The following is a 13,771-nucleotide window of genomic DNA, read 5'->3' on the forward strand; positions in this document are numbered from 1 at the left end:
AGCTGTGAGTGATGGGCTTGAGCTGGTGCTCGATGAAGAAAAGGCTCCAGGGAGAGCTCAGAGCCCCTTGAAATGTTTGTGGGACTTCCAGGAGAGCTGGAGAGGGGCTTGGGACAAGGGATGGAGGGACAGGACTCAGGGAATGGCTTCCACTGCCAGAGAGCAGGGTTAGGTGGGATATTGGGAAGGAATTCCTGGCTGGGAGGGTGAGGAGGGGCTGGGATGAATTCCCAGAGCAGCCGTGGCTGCCCCTGGATCCCTGGCAGTGTCCCAGGCCAGGCTGGACAGGGCTCGGAGCAGCCTGGTGACACAGCCCGGCTCTGGAGGCAGAGCCAAGGGGAAGCGGGAGAACAGCAGAGCCACCAGGAGAGGAGCAGAGCCACCCACCTGTGCCATCCCCGGGCCGGGCTCCAGCACCTGCCCCCCCCGGGCTGCACAACAATTCTGCTTGTGCCGTGGCAAACTCCAGCTGCTCTCCCCCAGGAGCTGAATTTCTCTGCAGCTTCCTTCTCCCGAGGGAAAGCTGGTTTTATACCCATCGTTCATCACAGCGCTCAGAAAAATCATCTCATAATGAATTCTTCACCCAGCCCTTCCAGGAGCCTCATTTAAATAACAACGAGGCTCATTAACGGCGCGGGGCTGATCCCTGCACGATGATTTCTTCATTAAGCTTTGCCTGGAGGGTTTTCCTCCCAGCCGAGGCAGTGATCCCTTCCCTCGCAGCCGCTCTCCGCTGCTCACGGATCGCACCGGGCCCGGCTGTGGGGCAGGGATGTGCCCTTTTCTCAAAAACCCAATTACCTGCGTGCCCCAAATGCTGGGATATGGAAATCCCCACATGCATGTTCCTGCCGTCATTTTGGCCTTTGGCCACCCCCAGCTTATCCCGGCCAGGCTCTCAGTGCATAAATCCGGGTGTGCAGATGCTGCACAGAAAATCGGGATTCGAGTGAGCCTGGGACTCGTTCGGTTCGTGTCCCTGTGGGTTCGTGTCCCTGTGGGTTCGTGTCCCTCTGGCACCACTTTCTGCTCCCGTTCCCAGGATCTCCAGCCCGGCCGCCCCGGGCATTTCCCAGCACAAGCGAGCCTGCGGTGAGCGCTGGCTGGGGTGTTTCTCACCTCCTTTATTTCAGTTATTGTCCACTGGAGATTATTCCAGCCTGGGGAGTGCCAGAGTCCTGCCTCACTGGCCCCTGGTGTCCGCCCGGCCACCCTCCCCAGTGTCACAGCGCACCGTGTGCCTTCAGCTCCTCACTGGGAGGAAAAAGAAAAACTATGAAAAAAATATTGCAGATGGAGGACGACCTACCTGTAATAAATTTGCAGAAAAATTTTGAAAAACTTCATTAAAAAAAAAAAAGCCCCCGAAAAAGACTGAGGGCTTAACCTTTAGAACCCAAAGGAATTTTTGGATGACTCGGGTGGTTTTGCAGCGCTGCCTCGGCTGCTCCAGCGTTCCTTGGCCCCGAGCGCAGCCCTGGGGCTGCAGATGGGAGGATGCTGTCCCCGGTACCCTGGCTGTGTCCCCGGGGTGCCCCGATCCTGCCGCAGCAGGGATGGGAGGCCCGGCTCTAGAGTGGGAATTTTCTGCAGTAAATCCCAGCAGGTTGTTTTACTCCACGAGCTGCGAGGTTTATTTATCCCTCCCTCGCGCTTGCTCATCTGCGTTTGTCAGCCAGATCGTACCGGTTGCCATCTGCAGGAAGCTGTAAATTGTTTTCTGGCTTTTCCTTCTCGACTGCAGCTCCTGCAGCTCCTTCCTGCTCCTCTTGGATCCGCAGCACCGGGAGCGGGCGGTGCCTGACCCCGGCCCGGGGGTCCCGCAGCTCCAGGGGAGCACGAAGCCCCCGAGAAGCTCCTGTGTCCATGGGGTTTTCCTGCTGTGCTGTGCCCAGGTGAGCCCCTGTCACCCGGGGGTCGTGCTGGCAGTGACACACGGCAGGGGCTCCGAGCCCACAGCGTTCCCAGCTCTCCTTTTCTATTCCTTCTCCCAATTTCCCCATTAAACCCAGTTACTTCTGCACCCCCGGGTTAACCCGTGAGATGTCACCTGGGCCCCCCAGGCGTTCTCCCTGCTCCAGGAACAAGGAGGGTGAATTCTCCGTAATCCCAAATTCTGCTGGATCACATCCATCAGGCCCTGCGAGCTCTTTTATTAACAAACATTTGGACACTGAGGGCCATCCTACCTGCCTCCCCACACCACCCCTGCTCATTCCAGATGGAATTTCCTCCTCGGGAAGGACGCGCAGGACTGGCAGCAGGGACTCGGATGTAATTAAATCCCGCTGGAAAAGGAGCGCTCCAGGGGAATTCCCTACCCGTGGGGGCCCCCAGTCCGTGGGATCCCCACCCGTGGGACCCCCGCCCGTGTCCGGGGTGGTCCCGGGCAGCCGCGCTCCCTCCGCTCCGCCCGGCTCGGGATTGTCACCGTTCCCACGGCAACGGGAGGGCTGGGGGAAAAAAAAAAAAAAAAAAGAAAGAAAGAGAAGGAATAAAGGAGCAAAGGGAAGAGGGCTGAATGGCAGAGGGGGCTGGGAGAAGAGCAATCCTGGGGGGTTCAGTCCCAGAGGCCACCCCCGTTCCGGGAGATGCTCAGGGTGGACCTAACGGGGACCCAGCGGCGGCCCGGGCGGGAGGGAGCGCTGCTGGGGCAGGGGACAGCCACGGGGCCACCGCGCCAGCCGCCCCGCAAGCCATCCGCGAGGGGAGGAGCGGCCCTGGCTGCTCAGCATCCCCTGCACAGCCTCCCCAGGTCTCCTTTCCACCGAGCCTCGGCACGGCCGAGCTGCCAAAGCCTGCTGGTCCTGCCGGACGCCGGCACCGCGGCCGCAGCGAGCACAGCCAGCCCCGGCGGCACAAAGGTGCCAACTCCTCCTCCGTGAGCTGCCCGAGGATTCCTTCCTCAGCCCTGCGCTCCTCTCTACAGTGTTGATCATTCTGAGGGAGCATTTGTTTTAATTTCCCAAATGAGGAAGCAATCTTGTAAATATTGTGCGGTAATTAAAATGGCTATTTATTGTGCAGCATTCTGGCTGCTGCCAGCGCAGAACGCGATTAGCATTCCCCTTCCGAGCCCTTGCTGCAGCCGCCCCGCGGCTCCAGACGGCTCCGGCGCTGGCTCTGGCGCTGGCACAGCGGTGCCACCGAGCTGGCACAGCTGCGGTGCCACACCTGACAGACAGCGGCAGCTCCGACACCCTCCCACAGCTGAGGAACGCGGCGAGGAGAGAGAGCATCACCGGTGTCACCCCGGCCCGCCACTCTCTCGCTGTATTTGCATGAGCACAAACGAGCTCTCTGAGGCTTTCCCTGCTGTGGTTTCTGTCTGTTATTTCTTCTCCACAAGCATTCAAAGTGGTTAATAGCTGGGAAAAAAATAAGGCTTGCAAATAAATGTCTGTGCAAATCCATTCTAAAACCCGTTTAAAATGCAAATCCTTCGGCTGGAGCAGTGCTGGGCATTGAAAGCCTTCGGTTCTGGGGGAGCCAGGCTGGATGTCAGCGGGAGGAGGCTCCAGGGACCCGGGCATCCCCAGGGGACACCTCTGTGCCAGCTCCTCTCCGGGGAGCCCGAGTGAGTGGCCGATGGCAATGAGAGGAAATGAAAGATCAACGGAGTGAGTAGAAGGAGAAGTGGGGTGGAACAGGGGAAAACCTCCTCTTCCCTCATTTCCTTCCCACCAGCCTTGCTCCAGCGCCTTTCCAGCTCTGCCACGGGGACCAGGTGTGGGACCCATCGGCCTGAGCTGGGAATGTCCCTGCCTGTCCCCAGGAAACACCCCCAGGTCTCTGGCAGGAGATCTGCACGTGGTGGGGAGGCTCCTTAGGGACCTTTGGAGTGATGGGGCTGCTGCAGCCCTGGGCCTTGCTCTGGGGGACCACAGGAGGGACAGTGCTCGGTGGGCAGGGAGGTGGCACAGGGCTGGGGGATGTGGGGCAGTGCTGGGGACGTGGGGCAGTGCTGGGGACGTGGGGCAGTGCTGGGGGACATGGGGCAGTGCTGGGGACGTGGGGCAGTGCTGGGGATGTGGGGCAGTACTGGGGGACGTGGGGCAGTGCTGGGGATGTGGGGCAGTGCTGGGGGATGTGGGGCAGTGCTGGGGGACATGGAGCAGTGCTGGGGACGTGGGGCAGTGCTGGGGACGTGGGGAAGTACTGGGGGACGTGGGGCAGTGCTGGGGACGTGGGGCAGTGCTGGGGGACATGGAGCAGTACTGGGGGACATGGAGCAGTGCTGGGGGATGTGGGGCAGTGCTGGGGATGTGGGGCAGGGCTGGGGGATGTGGGGCAGTGCTGGGGGACGTGGGGCAGTGCTGGGGACGTGGGGCAGTGCTGGGGACGTGGGGCAGTGCTCGGGGACATGGAGCAGTGTTGAGGGATTTGCCATGGGAGCAAGGGACATGGCACAGCAGTGAGGGGTGTGGCATGGTGACGGGAGATGTGGCACAGCAGCGAGGGCCGTGTCACGGTGTCGAGGGCCATGGCACACCCTCGGGGGACGTGGCACAGTGGCAAGGGATGCTGCCCAGCCCCGGGGCTGGAGCCCATCCCCATCCCCGCGCTGCAGCGGCCGCCGTGGCCGCCGAAGCTTCCCCAGAATTCCATCCCCACTCCCACTCCTCCATCGCCTCGCTCCCAGCTCCTACATGCAGCTGCCAGCTCACGCGCAGAGCTGGCTCCACACGTCATTGCCACCTCCGCTGTCCCCCGTGCCGTGCCCACGCAGCCACCCAGCCCTGCCTGGCCCGAGGAGCACCCATGGGAGCCCCCATGGCACCGGCACCGGGCACGGGCCGGGAGCTCCAAGAGCTGCTCAGACACCAGAGGTGAGCTCGGGTTCACCTTCTGCAGCCACCGCAGCTCTGCCTGATGGGCACAACGAGCTCAAAGGATGAATTCACCTTTTTTTTTTTTTTTTTTTTTTTTTCCAGCCTGTGATTTCTCCAGCTGCAGAAAACCTTTGGAGTTGAGCAACAAGAGAATTTCCAGATGCTCTCACGGGGCAGGTTGTAAAAGTGTTCATCCATCCTGTCCCCCCCCAGCCATGCTCCTAGCACCTCTCAGTGTGCTGCCTTCGCTCAGGGAGCTGCTATTTTAAGACCAGGCTTTGGGGTACCCCACTGCCAGACACCTCCAACCCTGCTGAAGGGAGGATTTGGAAGGGAAAATGCTGGGAGCTGGTCCTTTCCCAGACTGCAGGTGAGAGCTGGTGAACAGCAGGCACAGGGAAGAACCAGGCATTGTTCTGCAACACTCACTCTGATTGTTCTCCCTGTGTCCCCAAAATGCTGGCACCAGGCACAGTTGGTGGCACCTGGGCCAGCACATGCCTGATGTTTGTGCAGCCTTTGGAATCTCTTCCAAGTGAGCTCATCCCAGATTTCCATCACACAGGGCTGAGTGCTGGTGCCTCACCAGCTCCTCATCTCAGCAATGAGCACCCTGTGACTGCCCATGGCATCAGTGCCTGCACCCACCTGAGCACCACCTCCATCCCTACGGGAGCCCTTTCCACCCCAACAGGCACCAAGAACCTGCAAAACCCCGGGAAACATCCCAGCAGACCCATGTGCCCATAAAAATGCAGTGCAGCCCCATGTCCAGGCCTGATGTAGATCTAATTGAACGGGAATGAGATGGATTTTATGTCCTTAAAGCACATTAAGTGCTTGGAAGTTAATTGGTATTTAATTAGCATAAATCAAGCACTTTAATAATACTCAAGGAAAAACAACGTGGTGTTACAGATGCTTTATCAAAAGTCACCCTGAGAAACTGAAGATGAATGTGCCCAACACAGCACACGAGGCCATGCACTGTCCCCCTGCTGTCCCCTGCACCCAGGGACTGCAGGCAGTGGCACCACTGCCCTGGAGGGACCTGCTGAGCCCCCCTCCCCTGCATCTCCTGGGAGAGGCGCCTTGAAACCGGGGTGCAGAAGGGATAGGGGTGTGGGACGGACCTGAGATGCAGGAGGAAATTGGGATGATGCCTGGAGCTGAGATGCAGGAGGGCTCTGGGATGCAGGCTGGGTTTGGGATGCAGGATGGGTTTGGAATTTGGGATGGGTTTGGGATGCAGGAGAGCTCTGGGATGCAGGATGGGTTTGGGATTTGGGATGGGTTTGGGATGCAGGCAGCACCCGCGGTGCAGAGCCCGCCCTGTGCAGAGGCAGACGCAGCCAAGCGCGTTTCCTGCGGGGCCGAGCATCCTCCCGAAAGGGGAAGGTGGGAGCCCCGTCAGGCTCCGGGGGCCCCAGCCCCGCTCCCACCGAGAGCTGCGCCCCGAGCAGAGCCGGGGACGGGCTGGGGTCCCCACGGGCACCCGCTCCCCACGGGCTCCCTTTGGGGAGGAAACAGCGATTCTGCTCCATGTTTGCTTCGGCGTTTTTTGTGGCGTTGCCATGACGACCGTCCCAGTGACATCTTCATGCTGTTTGTCTCCTTCTGGGGCTTGCATGGTTTTCCTCCCTGAACGAGCAGCTGCCGGGCTCCCGGCTCACCTGGAGCCCCCGGTGCCTCCCGGGGCTCTCGGCTCCCGCCCAGCCCTGGGAGCTGCCCCCTCACCCCGAGCCAGGGATGCTCCATTCCCGGTGTTCCCTCACTCCAGCATCTCTACAGCATTGTCCTTCCCTAAAAACACATCTCGGTGCGTGCCTGTGCCCATGTGTGTATGTGTCACCCCCCGGCACGGGAAAGTAGAGAACGAGCTGAAAATAGAGAAGTGACATTGGCAGTGCCCTGCCAGCCCCACGGGGACGGCGGGGAGCTGGGAACTGCCCTGACACAGCAGCTGTGAGAGCCACCAGCAGAGAGAGGGGGGAGCCATCTGCCCGGCCCGGGGGCAGCTCCAGAGAGGGGAGCAGCCAGAGCCAGCCCCGGCTCCTGCCCAGGGAAGGTGTCAGAGCCTGCTCAGGGCCCTGTCCCCCTCCTGTCCCCCTCCTGTCCCCCTCCCTGCACGGCTGCCCTGGAGCTGGGCAGGGGGGGCAGCCCAATGTGGGGGCACAGCTCTCCCAGCACAGCCCCTGCCCCAAGGGCACCTCTGGGACACGCTGGGGAGCGCTGGGACAGCAACAGGCATTGCCCAAATTAAAATGTCCCAAAATTCGGAATGGCTTAACCCAGGGAACACGAGGGGATCCCGTGGGACTGGGAGTGCTGGCAGTGACACCCGTGTGCCAGTGCAGCCCCGGGTGGGGGCACGGTGCCCGTGACTCCCCCAGGAGAGGCCGGAGGCCGCAGGATGAGTCAGGGCACGCTGCAGGAGGGGATGGATGCCCAGCTGACGCAAAACTGCTGTGCTGGCTCTTCTCCCCCTGCCCACACAGCTCCATCCTCCCCTTCCGCTGACTCTCCTGCCTCTGGCAGCCCCTGCAGCCCCCCCTCCAGCCCAGCACTCCTCCTCTGGCAGGGCAGGGATGGCCCACCCTGGCACTGGGTGAGTGCCTCACCCCCTCATCCTCCTGGTGCCCAGAGAGGCCAGAGACAGGAACTGTCCCCAAAGCTCCCTTCTCCTGTCACCCTCTGAGGCAGCATCCATGGGGCAGGAGCTGCTTGGCATCATCCTGGCCAGTTGGAGTAGGGGGCAATGTGCCCACCCAGAGGGCACAGGGGTCCCTGGCTCCGTGGGTGCCCAGGAACAGCTCTGGGGGGTTCAGATGCTGTGCATGGGCAGTGCCAGAGGAGCCTGGGGCACCAAGGACACCGGTGCTGGCAGAGGATGCTCCTGGTGATCCGGTGCCACAGCAGGGGCTGGCACAGCCCTGGGCACCGTGGCTTGGATGGGAGGTTTTAGTTTCCACCCTCCTCCCTCCAGCAGCAGAGGAACCACGGCTGGCCCAGTGGTGCCAGGGAGATTCCAGGGGGGCAGGATGAAGGGGAAGGAGCAGGGGCAGGAGTTCCACATGGACGGGGCCCCGTGCCTGCTGTCACTTCAGGAACAGGCGAGTGGCCTGGTCACCCATCAGGAGCCTTTGGGGAGGGAAAAGAGACAGAAATTCAGGTCAGTGTTTCTGCCATGGCAGGGATACAACAAGGACACGGGGACAGCATTTTCCAAAGGCACATGAGGACACAGGCTGGACCTTTGCTGTCATCCTGTCCTCATGGGATGGAAAAGGGGAAGGAGTCTCCAGCCCTCGGACACCCCTTTGGAAAAGCATCTGCTTGGAGCCCGATGGAGGAGGCACAGGGGGCAAAGGGAGGCTCAGCCTGCAGGGTCAGCATCCCACTGCCAGTGTCACTGCAGGTGCCACGTACCTGACCAGCACCCCGACCAGGAGGGCAGCCACCATGGGCCCTGCCCAGTACACCCAGTGGTAGTCCCAGTAGTTTGCCACGAGAGCTGGCCCGAAGGCTCGGGCTGGGTTCATGCAGGCTCCGGACACGCCACCCCTGGGAGGGGAACAGAGAGGCTGGGTCACCCCAGGGGCACAGAGGAGCAGCCCCTGCACGGGGCAATTGGTGGGCTGGGGCAGCAGCATCCCCCTCCCAGGGCTCTGGTGGGCAGGGGGCTTGGACCACCCTGGCACGGCTGCTCGGTGAGGAGGGTTTCCATGGGGCACAGGTTTCCATGGGGCACGGGTTTCCATGGCAGCCCAGACCCCGGCGGTGGCTCAGGGACATTGGTGGCCCCAAGAGCAGCTGCTCACCAGCTCTGCCCTTCACTCCCAGCTGAGCTCCTGGGGCAGACCCAGGCCGGGCTGGAAGCAGCAGTGCTGATTAATCCTGGGGCACACTTGGAGCCAGGCTTTGCACAGGGAAGGCTCCAGGTCACACACGGGAGCGGGGTGGCAGCAGTTCCAGGTTAAAGGGTTCAATATTTGCCGAGGGGTTTGTGCCGTGTGTAAGCACAGCCCGGGGTCCTGCCTTAACCCAGCACTCCGTTACCATTCCTAATTGCATGTGCTCGTTATCCCTTCACTGTGGCACTGCAGCAGGGCTGAGCCTGGCAAGGCTTCCAGCAGCCACGGGGACATGAGGGACACGAGAGACATAAATGGGACACAAACGGGACACAAGGGACACAAACGGGACAGAAATGGGACACAAGGGACACAAACAGGACACAAATGGGACACAAACAGGACACAAGGGACACAAACAGGACACAAGGGACACAGATTGGTCACAAACAGGTGCAGGGTGCAGCTGGTTTGGGGTGTGATTTGGGGTGCCCGTACAGAGGGTGCTCAGAGCTGCCCCCAGCTCAGACCCCACTGCCCCTGGTCCCCTCTGAGCCCCTGCCTGGTGACAGCAGCCCCTGGAGCCGTGGCCCTGTGTGGCTCTGTCCGTCCCCGAGGACAGGGACAGAGGGGACACGGAGCTCACCCCGCCAGGATGTCGACGGTGACGGTGAGGCCGATGCACAGCGGGGCCAGCGGGGTCCTGGTCCTGCCGTTGATGGCTCCCATGCAGACCACGAGCAGCAGGAAGGAGCTCAGCACAATCTCAGCAACGAGGACAGCAGGGACCTGCTCGTTGGCCGTGATGGCCCCGAAGGCTCCTCCGCTGGCGTTCCTGAAGCGCTCGCTCGGGGCCACAGCCTGTGGGGAGAGCCGTGGGTGCCCACCGTGCTCCAGGCTGTGCCCTGTGCCAGCAGATGGGCTCACTGTGGGGGCAGCTCACTGTGGGCGGAGGGTGGCTTAAAGAGGAGCTAAACTCAGCATTTGCCGGAGGAAAGGCAGCCCCAAGCGCCTGGCAAGCGCGGAGTTGTTAGAGAAGGCTCTGGGCATCTCCTGGGATCATGAGCCAGGCACTGCTCCCGGGGCTGTGAGACCCCCAGGCTGCCCAGGGGGACGTGGTGGCCAAATGGGAATGGGCAGCACGGAACCCAAACGGCCCTGAGGGTGCAGTGCTGGGGGAGCCAGCACAGGGAAACACGCTGTGTGAACATGGCAGCGTTCTGAGTCCTTCTGCGCCTCCTTAGCGGGCACAGCAAACCTCTGCAGAGCAGCCTGAGTCAGTGAGCCTGCCTGGGGAGGCCAGGCCAGCTCTGGCAGGGCAGGGGCAGTCCTGGGCAGTCCCTGGGCAGTTCCCTTTGCAATCCCTGTGCAGTTCCCTGTGCCCAGCCCTGCATGGGGACACCCCCCGGGTCCTTACCTTTGCCAGGCCAGCTCCGATCATCCCTCCACAAAGCTGGGAGAGCCAGTAAGGGATGAGCATGGTCATGTGGAGCCCCCCGATCAGGCACACGCCCAGGGACACGGCGGGGTTGAAGTGGCCTCCGCTGCCAAGGAGAGAGGAGCATCAGCAGGGGGGTCAGCCCAGCACGGGGGTCCCTCCTGGAGCTCTGCATGACCTGGGACCACCAATGCTTTTGCCATCCTTTGTGCTGCAGAAGAGCAGCAGAAGATCCAGCTGTTTCCTCTCTCTACACAGCAGCAGCAGCAGGGTGGGCATGCAGCCCCTCCTGCAGCGTTGGCAGGGGCAGTTTGAGGGGCAGGATCTGGGGATGTGGCACTGAGGCACTCCCAGGAACAGCTGTGGGTCTCGCAGAGCTGCAGGAATGCACTGCTGGGGCTGGCAGCCAGCCTGGCAGGACACACGTCCCCCAGGGGGACAGGGACCAGAGCAGGGCACTTGGGCCAGGCCCTCAGCTCCAGACCTAAATCCTTCACCTCAAAAAGCACAAGCAAGACAGACACGGAGACCCTCTAATTAAAACCGATTACCATGAGACAGAGGTTAATGAACAGGTTTCATAACTGATCAGCCTGATAATTGCTGGTGATGAGTCAGAGAGTCTGGGAACGATAACCACATCTGACTGCTCGGCAGGATCAGACCCCAGCAGGAGAGCAGGGAGCTCTGCTGCCCAGGGATGGTGCCTGGGCTGGACAGGGCTGCACTGCCAACACCCCGGGCTGGGAGGGAGCCTGGGGGCTCAGGGAGGACCGGGCTGCACACAAACCCCACCTGGGACTGGGGAACCCTTCCCAAACACGGCTCCTCTCCTGCCTCCCTGGGCAAAATCCTCCTCTGGGAAGGTGGGCAGGCCCCGGCACAGGGTGGAATTCCCAGAGCAGCTGTGGCTGCCCCTGGATCCCTGGCCAGGCTGGACGGGGCTTGGAGCAGCCTGGGACGGTGGAAGTTGCCCCTGCTGTGGCAAGGATGGAACTTGGGATTTAAGGTCCTTTCTAATCCAAATAATTTCACCAGGATTCTGTGTGAACCTGACTTTCCCCCTGTGCAGGATCCTGATCTGGCTTCTCCTGGCTTCAGAGCAAATGGGGGACCCCCAGACCCCCTCACCACAAAGCCCCCCTGTCCTGCTGCCCTGGTTTCACCATGCCAGGGTTTGGGGTGCAGGGGGGGCTGTCTCAGCTCTGCCTGCACAGGCACCGTGGGTCAGGAGTCCCCACTGCACAAACCTCACCCTGGGCAGTTTTCCCTCCTATCAGGTGCTGATAAATTATCAATCCCATTGCTCTGGACTCTGGGGTTTGCCCATGATCCTGGCTGAGCCACCTGGGACAGCTTGGAGAATCCCATCCCTGGGCTGTGTGGAGCTGACACAAGGGAAGGGAATGAAACTCCCCAGGGACTCTTTCAGCTTCTTCCTTGGGGATAAATCTATATCTCAGTAGCACACAACATCTTTTTCAATCAGCACTTTTGTCTAAATGCTGCTTTTGAGAAATTGAAACCCCATTTTTTTCCACCTGAGAATACCCAGAGGAGGAACACAGTTGGGTCAAAATGTTTTGCTCTGACATCCTTGTAAAAAGAATCAGCTTCACAGAGAATCATAAAATCACAGTATTTGGGCTGGAAGAGCCCTTAAATATCTCGTCATTCTAACTCCTAGAAGAGAATGTTCCTGCTTCAGCTCATTTTCACTAAAATGGGCTAAAAACTGGACCAAAGCCAGGTGAACACCCCCAGACCCACGGTGCTATGGTTGCCACCAAAGATGCCACCACTGATGCCAGCACCCCCCAATGGGCCACACTGCCAAGCAGGGGCTCCATGGCAAGGCAGGGGCGTCTCCCCTGCCCAGATGCAGCCCCAGGTGCTGTCAGTGTCCCGTAACAGCTTTGTGAACCTTCTGTTGGGTACACTGAAGTAGACAAGGCACAAATACTAAGATTACTATGATGACAATTAGTACATATATGCTTATTTTTGAAGTTTTTTTATAATGGCATGAGGCTTAGTTAATTAGACAGATTATTTAACTATGCTTCTTTTTCAACTTTGAGTTTGGTTATAATTCTTTTTTTCGCAAGTGCTGTATGCTCTTACGCGTAAATGCCGAACGATTAGAAAGGTTTATGCAACACATTCCATCAAAATCTTTGCATTTACGTTCACGTGCTAACAAAAGGCTTCAGGGTTCCAACGTGCCTTACCTGATGTCCCCCAGGACAGCCACGGTGACACCCAGGGCCAGCCCGTGTGCCAGGGCAGGCTGCAGCCTCCCCGTGCCCCCCGAGTCCTCCAGCACGGACAGGCAGCCCATGAAGATGAAGAGGGCACTGCCCAGCAGCTCTGCCACGCAGGGCTGGACGTGGAGCTCGTACCAGTGTGGCCTCGAGGGCCTGGGCTTCGCCTCCATGTCCATCACAGCCAGCACGGGGCAGGGAGCGGCCATGGGGCACGGCAGGGTCCAGGAGCCAGCCCAGCCTGGGGGATGCTGAGGGGTGGGAGCAGCCAGGGCTCTCAGCAGGGACCCCAGGAGGCTGCCAGGCTCCCCCTGACTGTCTGATGAGGCAGCTCTGGATGGGAGGCTCTAAATACAGATTGGATTTGCATTGCTAAGAAAAAAAAAAAGGGGTCATAAAAGCTGTCGGGCCGGCCCCCAGGGATATCAAAGCTCGTTATCACGGCCAAGCCTTGGTTCAAGGCTTGGGGATTTTTTTTCCTCGGTTTTTTACTGCTGTTGATGGTGTAGTTTTAGGGGGTTCTGCTGAGATTCAGGATATGGTTCCTGCCATGCACACCTGGAATGTGGCACCTGAGCCCAGCCCTGGGGCCTCTGTGCCTGCTGGAGCTGCCAAGGGGCAGCACCCTGGGAAGCAGCTGATGCTGCCATCCCAGTATCCCAGAGTGGATCAGGTAGGAAAGGACCTCTGAGAAACTGGACATCCAGTGCCACCCCCTACCCTGGGCAGGGACACCTTCCACCATCCCAGTGTCCAGCCTGGCCTTGGACATTGCCAGGGATCCAGGGGCAGCCACAGCTTCTCTGGCACCCTGTGCCAGGGCCTGCCCACCTTGAGAGTGAAGACCATCAGCCAAAATTCCTCTAAACCTCAGCCCACATCCTGCCTGGAGATTCCAGTGCTGGGGGCTCATGTCCCTCTTGCACTGTTCTCAAATAAAGACACGGATGAGGGGGCCAAGGGATCCACCAGCCACTCCAAAAGCTGGTGTTGATCAAACATTGATCAAACCCTCCCTAAATCCTGCTCATCCCAGCAGAGATCACTGCCTGGAACACCAGATTCAACCAGGGCGGGCAGGGGAGTAAGGGGGGACCCCCAGGCACCAGCATCTCACAACCCACAGCTCCCAGCACAAGCAGCAAGGGTTCCCTTGCTGGAGGGAACTGGGGAACCCAAGGGAGGGGTTGTAACTGGGGCTGGAGGAATCCAGTTCTAAGTGATCTTTGGAGTATTGATTGCCAGGGATTCGTGGAACACATCCCCAGTGATGGGCACGGCTGCCACTGCCCAGGTGATCCCAGTGCAGCTCCCAGGAGCAGCAGGAATGTGCCCATGATGCAGGTAAGGATCAGCCCAGCCCTCCAGGGATGGGTCCTG

General features: G+C 60.2%; 1 protein-coding gene across 1 annotated transcript; it reads right to left on the reverse strand.

Annotated features, from left to right (window-relative positions):
- Positions 1-7,933: 7,933 nt before the first annotated feature.
- On the reverse strand, positions 7,934-12,570 carry AQP8 (aquaporin 8). The gene is made up of 5 exons (XM_062503746.1): positions 12,359-12,570; positions 10,107-10,233; positions 9,336-9,550; positions 8,265-8,399; positions 7,934-7,976 (listed from the first exon to the last, which is right to left on the reverse strand). The coding sequence occupies exons 1-5, from the start codon at positions 12,568-12,570 to the stop codon at positions 7,934-7,936; spliced, it is 732 nt and encodes a 243-aa protein (XP_062359730.1).
- Positions 12,571-13,771: the final 1,201 nt, after the last annotated feature.

This window comes from Cinclus cinclus, chromosome 16, assembly GCF_963662255.1.
Source record: "Cinclus cinclus chromosome 16, bCinCin1.1, whole genome shotgun sequence".
Taxonomy (NCBI): Eukaryota; Metazoa; Chordata; class Aves; order Passeriformes; family Cinclidae; genus Cinclus; species Cinclus cinclus.

Coding starts and splice junctions, on each gene's coding strand:
- AQP8 (XM_062503746.1), bottom strand. CDS start 12,570: ATGGACATGGAGGCGAAGCCCAGGCCCTCGAGGCCACACTGGTACGAG. Junction 10,234..12,358: donor GCTGTCCTGGGGGACATCAG/GTAAGGCACGTT, acceptor TCTCCTTGGCAG/CGGAGGCCACTTCAACCCCG. Junction 7,977..8,264: donor CTGGTCGGGGTGCTGGTCAG/GTACGTGGCACC, acceptor CCCTCCCCAAAG/GCTCCTGATGGGTGACCAGG.